Below are 15920 nucleotides of genomic sequence, written 5' to 3' on the forward strand. Positions count from 1 at the left end.
ATTGATTATTGACTAATTCCAAATTGTATGAACCACATTTGTACTGCGACTGCCGGTTTCAATCTAAATGTAATTTTTTGAACCATGGCATGGACCTTATTAACAATCTTTTGAGGACTTAAATTTGCTAAATCATTTATCTACATTGTCTATCAAAAGTATCATAGCATTAATCATGTATAGGCCTCTTATTGGCGGACATCCAAATCAAATAGGACACTTGTTCGGGGAAGTGAATAGTTAAATATGTCATGTCTCACAAAAATATGTGAAACAGGTCAAAGACTTGCTGTATGCAAACCATCTCATTTCAAAGATCATTGGCTCACTGGTATTTCAACCCAAACATAATTTTCGTAAAGGTTGAAAGAAGTCAATGTTTTAATATAATTGTTTTCGATTTCTGACATACCTGGAGCGTGTACAATATTCATTCAGTGAAGTTAAGGAAAATGCAGGAAAAATGTGACTTCTTAGTCTAGATCTCTGTGTCAAACACATTGGTATTTTTGTATTTTAATTTGTTTAATAGTGATGAATTACACAGCATGACTTCAGGAAAAATAAGATTAAATAACAGTTCTCTGGCTGAAATCAGTCAGTTTTTCTCATCCTCTTCTTATACAAGCACTGGTGAATAACACTTCTGAAAAAAATAGTACAAATACACAGGCAACATGAATCACTAGTTCTGACCATAGACTTTGTTTACTTTCAGTGGAAAAAAAAAACAACAGAGGAGATTCAAATCACTTTTGGGTCGGCGGTACAAAACCATGGCAGAGGAAGAGAGAGAGAGAGAGAGAGAGACACCAGCGACAACTGCTGGCACTGCAAACATGGGAGGAGAGCCTGGCTATGATGACATCATAAGGGTGAAAGGTCAAAGAGGAGTGATGTCTAATTGGATTTCTGAGTACGGGTGCCTCTCAACATCTCTCCTCGATCCTTGAGGTGCGTTCCCACTGATCTATAACTAACACTGGATAGACTATCCCATTGTTGCCGCCCCATCATTCTTTATGTAGATCAGTGAGGATCGAGGCCCGAGGAGCGAGGGAGGATGTATAAAAGCCCAAACGAGAGGCACCCTAAGAGGGCTCTCCGAGTGCCTCCTCTCGAGACATGCAGAGGGGCGAGGTGAAGGGGAGGCAAGAGGCTCCGGGACGGGATCGAGACGGGTTGGGTATGGGTGCGCAAGGTGGGGGGGGTTGGGGGCTCCACGCTACCCCATGGAGGTGTAGGGCGTGTCGCTGTGGTAGTTGTAGTCCGGGCAGACCTTCTGCACCAGCCGGTAGTCTTCGCTGGAGAAGTCGATGTAGATGCAGATGACCTTGAAGGGCTTGGAGCAGAGCCAGGACAGGTGGCTCTGCGTCTGCTCCTGGTAGCAGACGCGCGACTGGTCGGTGCTGCACAGCGACGTGCGCTTGCTGCGGTCCGTCTTCTCGTACTCGATGCGGCAGTTGAAGCCCTTGGCCATGGAGTCCTGCGTCTCCATGGCGGCGAGCTCGCGCAGCTGGCTCTGGAACTCCACGGCCTTGTTGGGCGGCACCAGGCTGACGGAGACGTTGCCCTGGCCGGTGGAGTTGTGGCGGAAGTAGACGCTGAACGTGCCGTTGCCGTGGTCGACGATCTTGCCGGTGATGAGCAGGTTGACTTTGACCGTCTTGATGTTGGAGTGGAAGTCCCCCCAGCCGAACATCTTCTTGAACTTGCCCGTCTTGACGATGGGGCGCCGCTTGGAGCGCGCCAGGGTCTCGTCGGCGCCCGTCAGGTTGGCCAGCCACGCCCAGCGCTCCTGCGGGCCGTCCTCCAGCCGCGTCGTGCCGTTCGGGCTGGGCTCTTCGTGCGGCGGGGGCGGCTGGGCAAAGAGCCGCAGTGATCCGGGCTTCAGGGCTCTCTGCGGCGGTGCCTGCTCATGGGTCTGGGTCTGGCTCCATTCCACGACGCCTTGGACAAGGTCCTGATCAGCAGTGCAAGACACCTGCAAGGGGAGAATGTGATAGCCAACGTTTATTTAAATGCATGTTTGTGTGTGTGTGTGTGTGTGTGTGTGTGTGTGTGTGTGTGTGTGAGAGAGACATAAAGTGGAAATGGAAGAACATTGGGATGGGATGTAACCCATAGGAAGGGGAATAGGCAGGGTAGGGTTCCTCCATACTATCAGTGTGAGGATGTCATTGGTGTGTTTGCAGCAACAAAAAAACAGTGGTACTGCTGGGAGAATTATAACCAACGTCAGTACGTATGGGGCACAGACACACACTCTTTTTCTCTCACAATGACAGCCAACTGCTGTCGAGAAGTAGAACCATTTAAATAGAAGTATGTGTTTTGGATCCCCTGTCTTCATTTTCTGAGATTACCAAACAGACTCATGCACCCCACACTCTTAAAACGGAAGTGTTGAAAACAACACAACTTGTGTCGTTTTTAGCACATCTAGATAGGAACAACACGGTTTGCTGTTTCCTTTTTTCACAATATGTGTTGAAAACAACAGAACTTGTCTAGATGAGATAAAATAAGATCAAGTATACTTCATTGTCCCCCAGGGTGAGGGATTAATCTTGGGCTCCAGACAGTGACTGGAACTTGCAACATACCACATCAACTTACACACGGAAGTGGACCATATAAACATATGCTTCACTGCATCATCCACAACAGAAACAATCTCATAGGGACAACACAGAGCACACAACAGCTATTATGATGCCCTGCGCTCACATCTAGCCAAGGACTGTAAAACTAGGGTGTAGGTGTATGACGCTCATCCGCAACAGAGACAATCTCATAGGGACAACACATTCCTTTTAAGAGTGCACACAACAGCTATTATGATCCCCTGCGCTCACATCTAGCTGAGGAATGTAAAACTATATGGTGTAGGTGTATTAAGCTCCATTAAACACAGTTCGTACAGCGATGACAGGTGGCAAAGCCAAAGCACAAACTACATGAGGTGTGCAACCTGGGAACTAGCACAACACACACACACACACACACACACACACACACACACACACACACACACACACACACACACATGCACAGATCAAATTCATCTCAGGTGACACAGACATTGACATGAAACACAGACATAGAACCCAATTCACCCACCGTCTATGAAACATATTGATTTGTAAGAGGGAAGCACTGTGGGATCACAGAAATCTTTGGCTTGAGATGACTGCTGTCATCACCTGTCTATCTAATGAAAAAGAAATTGGTTTTCTCCTGACGAACACTGAATTCTGTCTGAAGTTGGTCATGTTGTGATTAAGTTGAGATGCACTTACATTGACATTGAAAGCTCACCACTTCACAGCTGTTTCACAGACCTAACGTACAGTAGACCAGCTGAGGATTCCAGACTTTCAGAGGATCCCATATCTCAGAGCCGAGGGATCCCAGAGTTACCCCTGAGTTACCCCTGAGTTACCCCTGAGTTACCCCCTGCCTGGCTCTATCTCCAGTGTTCTGCTGTGTGTCTCCTGCCTCCTCTTCCCCACTTGCCCCTGTCCTCTTTTTTCCCATCTCCCCCCTCCTTCCCCTTTTTGCTGATTACTTCTCTCTGTTTCTCTAACCCTCTGGTAACCCCTCTTTCTTCATGTAACCTTCAAACTCTCACTCTAGTCTCCCCTCTCCAGCTCAGAGCACTATCCCCAAAAGTGAGGTTTCTGAGAACAGTGCCTGGTATCAAATTAGAACCCCAACAGATGAGTCAAGAAATCCTCTGTGCATCATATAGGCTGAGTCCACTGAGCATAGAATGATATTCTGTTTCCACTGCTGAGACTGATTGGCTAATACGGTACGATTCCTCCCCACACATACTGTACAGTTAAGCCCTAATCCTGGGCCAGTTTCACTCTGGCATTCTAAATGGCCCGAGGTCAAGACAATGATCGGTTTACCTGATCGCAAACCGTTTAGAGTAATGAGAGCTCTGTGTCTTTCTCCGCAGAGCAGGTGCCCTGTAAAGCAAGCCTGCCACAGTGGAAGAGAGACCAAGAGCAGTGAGAGAGAGAGGCTTCTTTTTTTTTTTTTTTTTTTTTTTTTTTTTCCAGTCAGGCAAAAGGATGGTCTTTGAAGTTCAGGACCATCCCCTCTCCGGCTTTCGCACAAGCCTCTCTGCCACAGCGAAATGAACAGTACAGGAGAAAGGCAGACTGAGACAGACACAATCAAACGGAGGATTAATGTCCCTGACATAAGCTCCCTGGAGAGGGAGGGAGGGGGGAAAAAAGCGGAAGAAAAATAAAGAAATGAAAGAAAAAAAACTAATCAATGAGGCAGAGATTAGAGACCCTCTCATAATCCAGACGCATTATTTATTGCATTGCGTGGCAGTCCCTGGGTTTGTAAGCAGGGGTGGAAGGAACGAAGGAAGAGAGGGAGGGAAGAGAAGAGAAGAGAAGAGAAGCGTGATTGAGCTGGGCGGGACTGGGGGACGAGGGGGCACAGCACAGGTCTCTGGAGGGGTGGTGCTGCTGGACCACTTGGCATCTCTACGCAGTTATCCGCAGCAGGCTAAAGGCATGCTCTTTCTCACACACACACACACACACACACACGCACACACACACACACACACACGCACACGCACACACACGCGCACGCGCACGCACACGCACACGCACACGCACACGCACACGCACACACATACACACACACACACACACACACACACACACACACACACACACAACCTCAGCAAAGTCAATGTAACTTTTCATTTGCGATTAAAGAAAACGCACACAAAGATTTGGTCTGAGAAATGACACTAAGAGCATGAAGTGTTGGATTAAGACGTGAGAAGACTGGATTACTAAAAGTCTTCACAAGCATATACGAACGTACAGCATGAGAGGAGTTTTTAAGGGCTGATGCAAATAGTATATGCACAGCAGCCCCCGCCAGCCATCACCTTCCCACATATTCTCCACCCCTGTCATTGCCCAATCTCTGAAAAACACACATAGCACTCTTACCAATTCTACAAATTGGTCTGTTAGGTAAGCTTCCATAATTCCTTGACTCTATTTGCTAAACCCTAAAATTATTTTATCATCTATTGTGTTTGTGAGTACTGGACGTTTTTTTTTTTTTTTTTAGAATATTATGTTACAAATAGTCTTTGCTATGTGTTAATAGTTAATACATCATGTAATTGCAGGTGTAATGGCAAGGCCCATATATTCACGACTCAATAAACTATAAACATGATGGCGGTTACAAGGTTGCGACACAGTATTTAGGTAGGAAGAGTCAGAGGAAAACTCACCATCTGCATGTATATCACCACTAGTGTGAGCCGAAGAAGCTTTGCCATCTTGGGGTTTTTCTTCAACGTTCCTTGGCAACTTTAGGACTGAATACATCCACATCCAGTGCACAGACTCGGCACTTCGGGCATCATCGCTGATCCGAACTGCGCGGGAGGGACAACAGAACAGCAAGGATTAAGGACATCACAGGGGTAAATAATTCTAGCTTTATCAGTTGGAAAAAAAAAACACCCCTGATGACATTTCAAAATGAACGAGAAGGATTAAAAAAAAATCTACAAATGATTCCAGAACGTCATACAGTACAGTACATGGTCGGTTTTAACATGCCACACTACACATATTCCATAATAGACTATGTGACACCTGTGTGTGCCATTGTGAAAAGACATGTAATTGGGATTAAAATATAGTTTGTTTTGACTCTTACCGTTTCGTTTTTATCAGTCACTGGCACCACCTCAGTAGTCCTCAAAGCGCATGCCGTTACGCGCGTGTGGTGACACCCAGACGGGACACCTTTGCGCAGGACACTCAAGACTGTTCGGTGCTCTCCGAACAGCTTAGTCAAGAAGTGCTGGAAAAATGTGACGACGAATGTGCATTTCTTTAGTCTTGATTAGAACAATATAATCGCCTCTCTGGGATGGTGGGCTCAAGTCAGTCCCAAATCCTCTTATACCTCTTCATCTGTTTTGCTCGATTTTTTTAAGCGCAATATTTTAATATCATAAAGCGCTTATATGGACAAATGATTGTCTCAAAAGAAAAGTACTTCGTTCACCGTCCTTTGAGTAAAAATGAAAAATTCCGCACGCCCTTGCTCGATCCAATTCCCGGAACAGATGTTGGCTGCTGACAGGGCGCGCATGCTGTAAGCGCGCGGTTCAACCCCTCCGGTCAAGTGGCGATCGCCGGTGATATCGCATTTCACACGGAAGACCAACCCGAGTGACGGCCCTGTGCGCTCAACAACCAGCCTGTACTGACTCCACAGAAGAGGAAGGGACCATTTATACTCAGGCGAGATTCCCACGGTTCCCTGCGCGTCCAGTTAACATTTAGGACGTCATTTCTGTCTCCGTCTATTGTTTGGAACAATCTATAAAGGCATAGAAATCTATTAAACTACACTGTTTACAAAAGCTTTATTTTGATGTACTTGTTAAACAAAAACAAATGGGGATAGGTAGCCTAAATCAATCTTATTTTTAACATTTCCATTTTATTTTTTTAGTGGTCGGCTGACAGAGATTTTCCAGTCTCATTGAGGTTGTTTCATATGCCAACTTTCCTGCGAAATGATCGGCATTATGTGTGCCAATACTAACATTTCTCAGTACAAATAAAGATGTGTGCATGACGCGTAACACTACTACTTACAAACTGAAAACTACGCAACCCCAACACCTTCTTACCGAGGGTATTGGCGCCACCATATGGCTCACTCTAGCTTTGTATCATTGAAAAATAGTAATTCAACTTCATACATTTATTCAGGGTATTTTTCACGCTGTGAAAAATACATCCCTGTCTATATACCATTGTACCATTATCACAGAGCATTAGTTTGTTGTTTAGTTTTATTTTCTGTTGCTTTGTTCACGTTTTTAGGCATTGACTCTTCATCAGTTCTGCATTTAACCAATCTGCTTTATTAAGTCAGGTCTGACAGCCAATCAGAAACTGGTTAAGCAGATGTGTCACCAAAGGAAAAATAACTTAATAACTTAATTATAAACAATTTAACACATTAACATTAACACAATAGGATTCAGTGAACATTTTTTCTCCATACAACCAAAGTGCAAAGAACTATGTAACATATATACTGGTCTGAAGAACCCATGAGGGTGTGTAATTTGTTTGGCTGTGCCGACTTGTCTGTAGTATGGCACTCACGAAACAGTTTCACTGACAACAGCACTGTGCATCTTATCCAACATGCACAACATGGACTTGAAGCTGTCGTTTCGAGCCCCCGCGCTTTCATAGGTGCGGGCGAAGGGACGGGGCTTCCTGAGTACCTCGGAGCCCTCAATTCCGGGAGGTGTTGGGGTGCGGAACGCATACGGGTCCTTGTTCAGAGTGTGTCTCCGAGTTCGCACTGACCCCACCGCTGGGGTTGGGGTGGACACACTAGTCAAAGGCAATGTGGGGGTGTCTTCAAACAAGAGAGCTCTGCGGGTGAGGCCCTTGTCTGTACTTGAATCCTCAAGTTCATCTGAACTATCATCTACATTTATGTCCAAGTGCCCCTCTGAATAATCCAAGACTTCATCTCCATTCATACTTGAGGGGCTGTTCAGGTGAATGTTTGGATTCACACCCAAATGCCTGCTTAAAGCATCCCCAGGGGGACTTTTTCCCTGCCTCCTCTCATTGCTTAAACGCCTGCCTTGATCATCTGCATTTCTCTTGAGGCAAACGTCTACATCGCTGCCTGTAGGCCTATCTACGCTGTCTGCGCTCTTTCTCGCATCTCTGTCTGAACCACCACCGACAACACACTTGAATGCCTTCACTCCAGCATGTGCGTTTGCTTTCCCAACAGATCTCTGGTTTGAACGTTGTTTCTCTCGGTGTCCGTCCCTGTGCCTGTCTGCCCTCAAGTCTCCCGGTCTGTCTTCTCTGCTGCCTGGGCTGCTGCCCGTGCATGGGTCTGTGTGTCTATGTGACGGGCTGCCTACATTAGCATCTGCAGGCCACTCTGAGGGGCTTGGTGCTCTAACATTTCCGTGCTCGTCAGGGCACCCATTGGTCTGTATGTCAGCGTTCACATCCTGCCGTCTGTCTGGACTTGAGTTTGCCCGCTCCGCTGTGCTGCAGTCTGCGGTGACGTCATTGTGGCTCGCGTGCTCGTCTCCCGGCGCCTGGCCGTCTCTGCGCTGCTCCTCCGTCCCGCTCGTCTCCTCACGTCTCCCTCTGCTCCTCTGCTCCTCTCCCGCACTCGTCTTTTTCTTCTTCGTCTTCGCTGAGTCCTCCATGCTCTTGTTCCTCTTCTTCTTCCTCTGCTTCACGTTTTGGCCAACTGGGGGCCAGGCGTCTTTTGACCTTCGAGCCCGTCTTGAGCCCGCCTTATTCCTGACCTTTGTGTGGTTGAGGGGTTTTGACTGAGATCTCTGGCACTGTCGAAAGTTTCTGAAAAACACATGCACACACAACTTGAAAGACAATTTCAATAAACAGATAAATAGATAAACACAAATACATTGTCCGGCATCTTTTGTCTTGTGCCAACATTGCCTTTTGGGACTTATTGAGTGTTTTTGTTTGTCTATGTTATTTTATTATTTGTTAATTTTTGTTTGGTGTCTGTCTTTGTATGTCTTACTGTCATATACGCTGGCGATTACGCCGCTCTGTCAGGTATTATTTGTTTTGTGTAGCGACTTGTTATTTTTAAAATTTGTTTGTTTGTCTTTGTGTCACGGGCACGCTGGCGACTACCCCGCTCCGTCTAGCCTCTTTTGCCTCATGTACATTTCTTGTTTGTCTGATTGTTTGTTTTACAGCACTTCGGTCAACTGTTGTTTTTTTTAAAGATGCTATACAAATAAATTGACATTGACAAATTGACATTGTGTGAGAAATTAAAGTTAAATTAAGTCATCAGCACACATTTGTATTTGTGTGTGTGCTTCTTCCTCTCAAGACACTTATATGGTCATGGCATCTGTTTGAATGTGTACGCTGGCCTCTTACCTTCGCAGAAATACATGAGGTCTTGTACAGGCCTCCCATTCACCATCAAGGTCTTGCTCAACTCGGACTTTTGCATGCTGCCAGATCCGAGGAAGATGTTCAAACAACTTCCTGTGTTGGGACACACACAGGGACACACACACACACACAGGGACACACACACACACACCAAATTAGCCGACATAAAGCATATGCAAATACAACAATACCCATCTCGTAAGTTCATCCCTAGAAAAGTATGCATCCTCTCACCCTCTAACTCTGCGAAGGCCGCGCACGCCTCGAGGTCGCCACGGTTTCAGCAGCAACCATTGGTCGTAGCATAAACAGGCTGGATCTGAGAAAAGAATGAATCAGAGAATCAAGCGTGTAATCGTCATCAACCTGACACGTGACACTATACAACACAGCTGATATCCATGATAACCTTTATGATACTGTATGTACTGTGATTTTTTCATATACGTGTAAATACTGTGTGTGCATTTTGCCAACATACATCAAACTAATCCACAACCATGACAGGAATCTTAAAGAGAAATTGTGCATAATGCCATTAAAAGATGGCACTAAAGAAATAAATGAATTTGATGCACTGCTATCGAAGGGCCATCTCCATAATGTGAGATGTTTGTGCAACAATTGAGTTGACACATATGCATACTTGCTAAGCTTTACATGACCTTAATAGTATGTGAAGACTTATTTTACTGATAAGAGAATTGTGCAGACCGCTGTAAAACGGACACCGGCAGCTGCAAAAAATCTGTCGGAAGGTACCCTCAGCTTACAATAAACAAGGCAACTTTTTTAACAAATTTGCTGGCCATGGCCAATGTTCCTGACTGCTTCCTGATGTATAGTTGTTGGACAAATTCCAACTGATATTGGGTATTATTTTTCTGGAGAACTTCAAATCATCATTAGGCAAATGATCACTGAATGAACCAGTCATGATCATCCAATCAGAACACGTGAACATTGGTTATTTGGTTGCCTAGCAACACTGCTCAAAAAGTTACCCCATGTGTGATCACCTTTATTTCTGCTCTCACCTTTCACCCTGCTCTTCGTCCAGTTGGTGAGCCTCTTCATCCTCACGCAGAGCGCCAGGCAGCTGGAGCACGGCCCCTGGGGCGCAGGCTGCCACAGCTTGCTGGGGCCTGAGGCGATGGAGCAGCAGGAGTCACTTACATTCCCGTCTACAAAGTCCTCATCTTCGCTGCCAATCGCAATTGGCGGCTCTTTTCTACGACCAGTGAGGAGGACAGAGTTTTCACTTCTAGAACCGCTCATAAACTTCAAGCTAGCCTCAGCTCCGCTGCTCGCGGATGGCTCTTGACTCTTAGAGAGGGACAGAATTAAGGACAAAGGAGTGGTAGACAGCTCAGGAGACACGTCGGGGCCTGAATACTGCGACACGCTCAGGTTCAAGCGTTCGTCGTCATCATTCTCTGAGCCGAGGATGATCTCGGCTGACTCGGCGTCCGAGCGTGCTGCATCCGACTCATCGCCGTCTGACAGGAGGACCAGACTGCGTGTGACAGGGGGTGAGTCTCCATTCAAACCCAACATAGGACTCTCACGGCTCTTCGTCCATCCATCATGGCGACTGTGAGGGCTGTTGATGAGGTCGATGAGATCATGGCCCCCAAAATAATCCTGGTCAGACTCTGGGCCCTCATCATCCAGAAGAATTTTGCTGCCAAAACGCTTTTTGAAAGGCCTCGAGAGGGAACCACCATTAGTCTGACAATGGTCAGCTGCTTTGGACTGTTTCATGATGAGGTGCTTAACATTCCTGCGGATCTCAACTTCTTCCATCACACACTCCACCTGCACAACACGTCAAAGGATATCAGATCAGTACTGTCACAGCAAAGACATTCTATCAAAAGAACCACCGAATCTCTGACAATGGCAAATACAGTAGCTGACTCATAAAAACAAATCTGACCTAGTAACGATTAACTAAGTGTGATGATGCTTTGATATGAGAGTGCTTACTTCAAGGTAACACTAACGTTACCACTGACTAGGTTACCTTTAGTGTACCATCCACCTCCCGTCTTGTTCGCCGCATGCGACGAGTGATATTATGTTGTGATCTGCATGGAAAAAATGGGAGAAACATTTAAGACATTGCACTGACTTAGTACAGTGTCGGTCATAACTCATTGACATACAAAAATATCTGGCCTCGAGAGCTAGCCTACATGTCAGATAACAACACTGTAGACTTCAACCAGTCAGTAACGCTAAACGTTAACATTTTCGGTCCTGTATGAAGCAAGGATTGAAGCCAGTAACCAGACTTCAACCAGTCGCTCAGTAAACGTTAACCTTGTATGAACCAAGGACTGTAACGTTAACTTCCAGATAATAATATATTATGTTGGATGATACAACAGATAATCACGTTAGATGATAACGTTACACCAGAACAAAAGTTAAACGGCGATCATATTATTAACGTTAACGTTAACGTATTCATTGTTAGTGCTAAGTTACTGCTACGGTGCACAACTGACGTTAACGCTAGCTGCTATCATTTCGAGATCAGATTTACGAAATTAAGTTAGCAGCTAATGTTATCATAGCGATAACTTGTTCACAGGTTGATGTTTGTTTTGCCGTCTTACGTTTCATGGTGCTCGCCGTCAAACAGTGTCAAAGCAGACATGACTGTCAGTCAGTATCTTTCTCATTACAAATAACGTTGTACTTATCACTTAGAAACATTTCCCAAAGGTTACATCACATGGTACAAGGTTGATTCAAAACGTTCCAAATGTCTAAATATCTCCCGCCAAAAACAAAACAAAACAGTCTCGTGTTCTTCTTTTTACTGTGAATAGGAAATTCGAATGTCACTATCGCCACCTAGAGGATAAATGTTTGAAATGACCAGAGTGCAACCGGAATGTTTTCAGACCAAAGATCCTTCATCAGCCTACTTTCAAGTTCTACACATTTTGTTCTGTTATGCAGACTAATCTTAAAATTAATTTAACACTTTTTTACCTCACCAATCTCCACAAAATACTTCCATATTCCACAGAAAAAGCAGGTGTTTGGAGTGTTTTGCCTAAATGTATTAGGCCTAAACTTAAAAGACATTCCATTTACATTCAGACCCGTTATGGCGCTAATGGGTTTCATCAGGTCCCTTCCCACAGGTGTATCAAATCAATTACCTTGGTTATCAATGCAGACTACATGGTGCTTGATTAGTAGGCTACACCTGTGGAAAGGGACCTGATGCTGCATTCACGTGCTTTGGAAAAGATTTTTGGAAACAATATTTTCCATTGTGAACTGGTAGTTACCAGTGCGTTGTGTTCAAGTGCTTTTGTTGTCGTACTGTTGGGAAATGAGTAAATTGCCTGTCACTCTTCACACTGAGCTATAAAGAATAAAAATGTTTAGTAGGCCTATAGTGCACATTCACAATGCTATCATTCACAACTCTTCCTCTGCTATTATTAAAAGGTCAAAGGTTATTTAATCTTGGCAACTCGTCCATCAAAATATTCTACGAGTTGCCCAGTGGAAAATACCACATAAGAGGGTGTTCATGTGCATTTTTCACTTCGGCTTTTGGTATTTACCATAATTACCATATGAAGGCACCACAATTAAACTTTGGTGCATTAGGCTTCTGTCAAGGGTCTTCTTTGAGATGCTTCTAGAACTGAAGTCCACCTGTGCCTTTATTAATTCATGGACATTAATAGGAAAGGCACACATCTGATGATGTATGTCAGAGTGAAAACCAAGCCACAAGGTCGAGAGAATTGCCGTAGATCTGATTGTGTCAACACACAAATTTGGGGATAAGATTTCTGCAGTAATGAAAGTGCCCAAAAGCACAGTGGTCTCCATCATTCTCAAATGGAAGATATGTAACCACCAACAGTCTTCTTCTGACCACGCAGCCAAACTAGGTCATTGGGATGAAGAGTCTTGGTCAGACATGTAACCAAGGACCGCATGGTCACTGAATGAGATCCGGATTTCTTTGTGAAGATGCGAGAAGCGTAAGGACAACCGATAGGCTAGTGCAACTCAGTGCCTGTTTCTTCCAGATATAAGCTACTACACCATCGGGAATTGTGGACAAATAGTTCATACTTCCTTATGGCCACCCTAAAGGCCTGATTGGTGGAGTGCTGCACTGATGGTTGTCCCTCATAGTACAGCGAAATGCCTCTGGTGGAGCATGGCGGAACTACAAGGGTCTGGCGAGAGTCAGGCTATTGCCCACCTGCAAATGATATCTTCACACACCACCAGAGACACCATTTGGAGGGAGAATTGGACAATTTCATTGTTTTTATATTATGAGTGACAGACCAGAGAGGTTTGTTGAATTGCCCAGGCACAGAACATTTGCATTTGAAAATATATACTATTTCTTCTGTCCACAACATTTTTGGACTGTGGAACAGTAAAAACAAACAGGCTTCTGTAACAGTGCCTTTCGAATGACTTTTACCAACTATTGCTGTTAAAAGGAGCAGACTGTCACCTACAAATCTTGTTGACAGAATCAAAGACAAATTATAAAGAATAAAAATGTTTTATCATCTGCATATGTGTACTGTACAGGTTTCTGATTAAATATACACAGACAAGACATTCAATCCAACTGTACAATTGCGGCATCAAAACAAACCCCTTAAATTCACCCCTTGCAAATGCCTTACTTTTGATCATAAAACCCTTCTATTAAGTAGTTTTTAAGTAAGTAAGTGATAAATTAAGGTTGATTAAGGAGAAAAGCTAATGAATAATTTACCCCTTAGTTTTCCGATTTCCCCTTAAAACCCCTCCTTCATCAAGGAATCCCTAAATGAACACCTTCAAAATAAAGATACGATTAAAATCAATTAAATTAAAAATATATATTCTCTTAGAAAAAAATGGTGCTATAGGCTATAGAACCAAAAGTGCATGGTCCTAAGCACCCCAAGAACCTTTAATCACAACAAATAATGGGAACCTTGACTTGACGCCATAAATGTAAGATTAAGGGTTTTCACACTGCACCTTAAAATGGCATTAGATGGTCTATTTTACAAATCAAGGTCAAGGTCAAGGTAAACTTTATTATCCCCTTGGGGAAATTCATGTGGTCGTCTCACGTCTCACAAAACAAATAGACCAGTGACAAGATAGACAGACATCACAGAGACATATCATAAAAAGGGCTGTATAATAAATAGAGAATAAATAGTAACATAAAAGATAGAGAACTGCAACACTTAAAAAGGAACTACATGGACCTGCCATGCAGAGAACTAAAGTGCAACAGATATGTTTGATCTTTTATTGCGCAGACTAATTGCTGTGGGTACAAATGACTTGTGGTACCTTGCTGTTCTGATAGCTCTCTGCAGAATTCTACCATTCGACCTGCTACAGTACTTCTGACAAACTTTGGGAACAGAGGTGTTGGATCAGCTAGGATTTTCTTCATCTTTCCTAAAATGTTGCGGATGCCTGGTCCACTCCAATGACTCAGAGGGTCCCCTAATTTAAACGAATTGGTAGGCCTATGTTTTTCAGGGGGTTCCGTGGTGTTACTCAAGCATAGGCTATATTAACAGTTCACCCCTTGTCTAAGGCCTACTGTTTTGATGTTACAAAAGGTGTGCAACAACTTTTGACCACTAGATGGCAGTCATGTTATGACCTTTCTTTCATAACGACTGTAAAATGAACCGAAATCAGCAAATCATTCACGTAGGCATATGATACCAAGCCTGAATTTTAGGTGGAGGCTATACTGCAACTGACACGTCCTTCAATATTTTATAATGGTAGGCTAGCCTAAATATCCTACCAAATGATAGCCTAATGTGTAGCCTATCCCCATTTATCCGTAAGATGAGGTCTTGCATTAGACTAGCCTACTAGAGCAACGGTGTCTTGACTTTGCATTCCATCAAAGTCACTAGGGAGTGGGTGAACTACTACTAGCCTACACGGACATTCAGTGAACTTTGTCCTTGTGAGATCTGCAATCTGATTAACCTGACATGTTCTGGTAATAACAGGTACCGCTGATAAGAAACTTAAATTCTGACCTGATATGCCCGGACTTACTCTAGTTAAATCAGTTGGAAATCAAATCTCATAATAACGTTCCCACATTTAGGCTACGCAGGCAGTGACCGGGAGGTAACCCCTACGCCAACAGTGCGTGGATGAAGTAGCCCTAGACATGTTCTCGTAACAGTGTTTCCCAGTTGACTATAGGCCTAATCCAGAGAGATCACCTTCCTATGACCTTCCCCTTAGACCAGTACCGTAGCCATTACAGTTGGTTACAGATGCACATAGGCTTATATTGTCGAGTTGTTCTCCGTTAAGAAATACCTTTATTCCCCGCCTCCCCGTCGCACGTGAGGAGATTTAAGCCTAAGAACATCTGAGCCGGTGGGAGCAAGTTAAGTCTGGACAAGACTGTGGCCGGATACATTTTACACGTTTCTAGTGATAGATTACACCACACAACCGTAGCCAATGTACAGTAAGGGGATATCTGGGAGGACCTATGGGCAATCAAACTATCAAAGATCATTGGGTGTCTTCAGTTATACTTGCTATTAGGTGCTATGACCTGCACCGTCCTGTCAATAGACTTGGCTGCATGAAACGCGGCCAAAACGCTGCACGTCTTTACATCCTGCGGACGCATCTCGCGTCGATGTGCGCTACTGACGCACCAAACGAACGCAGAATACGCATGACAGCAATGATTTGATCGCGTACAGTACGTTGTTGGCAGCAAATGTAATGGTGCCTTTCGATGTTTACAATCCTCAAAATGCCTTTCTTGCGCTCAGAACGGTGACTGATATAGGCCTACAGCTGCCCATGTCAAAAGCAAGGATAGAAAACTGACAGCACTAA

At 44.4% G+C, this 15920-nt stretch overlaps 2 protein-coding genes across 4 annotated transcripts; both read right to left on the reverse strand.

Moving 5' to 3' along the window:
- Nucleotides 1-1191: 1191 nt before the first annotated feature.
- Nucleotides 1192-6400, reverse strand: LOC134071093 (neurexophilin-2-like). The gene is made up of 3 exons (XM_062527676.1): nucleotides 5725-6400; nucleotides 5291-5437; nucleotides 1192-1984 (listed from the first exon to the last, which is right to left on the reverse strand). Exons 2-3 carry the CDS (start codon nucleotides 5336-5338, stop codon nucleotides 1226-1228), a joined length of 807 nt encoding a protein of 268 aa, XP_062383660.1. The 5' UTR covers nucleotides 5339-5437; nucleotides 5725-6400; the 3' UTR covers nucleotides 1192-1225.
- A 526-nt stretch (nucleotides 6401-6926) lies between these two features.
- si:ch211-227n13.3 (uncharacterized) lies at nucleotides 6927-12159 on the reverse strand. 3 transcript variants are annotated; one of them, XM_062528372.1, is made up of 6 exons: nucleotides 12024-12159; nucleotides 11044-11107; nucleotides 10055-10835; nucleotides 9252-9336; nucleotides 9000-9110; nucleotides 6927-8435 (listed from the first exon to the last, which is right to left on the reverse strand). In XM_062528372.1, the coding sequence occupies exons 1-6, from the start codon at nucleotides 12122-12124 to the stop codon at nucleotides 7193-7195; spliced, it is 2385 nt and encodes a 794-aa protein (XP_062384356.1). In that variant the 5' UTR covers nucleotides 12125-12159; the 3' UTR covers nucleotides 6927-7192. The 3 variants fall into 3 exon arrangements, with proteins under 3 accessions (XP_062384356.1, XP_062384358.1, XP_062384357.1); XM_062528374.1 differs by lacking the exon at nucleotides 12024-12159 and adding an exon at nucleotides 11908-11934; XM_062528373.1 differs by lacking the exon at nucleotides 12024-12159 and adding an exon at nucleotides 11642-11826.
- Nucleotides 12160-15920: the final 3761 nt, after the last annotated feature.

This window comes from Sardina pilchardus, chromosome 23, assembly GCF_963854185.1.
Source record: "Sardina pilchardus chromosome 23, fSarPil1.1, whole genome shotgun sequence".
NCBI classification, from domain to species: domain Eukaryota; kingdom Metazoa; phylum Chordata; class Actinopteri; order Clupeiformes; family Clupeidae; genus Sardina; species Sardina pilchardus.

Excerpts from the sequence above, each read along its gene's own strand:
- LOC134071093 (XM_062527676.1), bottom strand. The coding sequence starts at position 5,338 with ATGGCAAAGCTTCTTCGGCTCACACTAGTGGTGATATACATGCAGATG. Across the intron at positions 1,985-5,290 it reads TGGTGATATACATGCAGATG|GTGTCTTGCACTGCTGATCA; the intron begins GTGAGTTTTCCT and ends CTCCCCTTGCAG.
- si:ch211-227n13.3 (XM_062528372.1), bottom strand. The coding sequence starts at position 12,124 with ATGGAATGTCTTTTAAGTTTAGGCCTAATACATTTAGGCAAAACACTC. Across the intron at positions 9,111-9,251 it reads GGCCTTCGCAGAGTTAGAGG|GAAGTTGTTTGAACATCTTC; the intron begins GTGAGAGGATGC and ends GTCCCAACACAG. Across the intron at positions 8,436-8,999 it reads CCTCATGTATTTCTGCGAAG|AAACTTTCGACAGTGCCAGA; the intron begins GTAAGAGGCCAG and ends TGTGTTTTTCAG.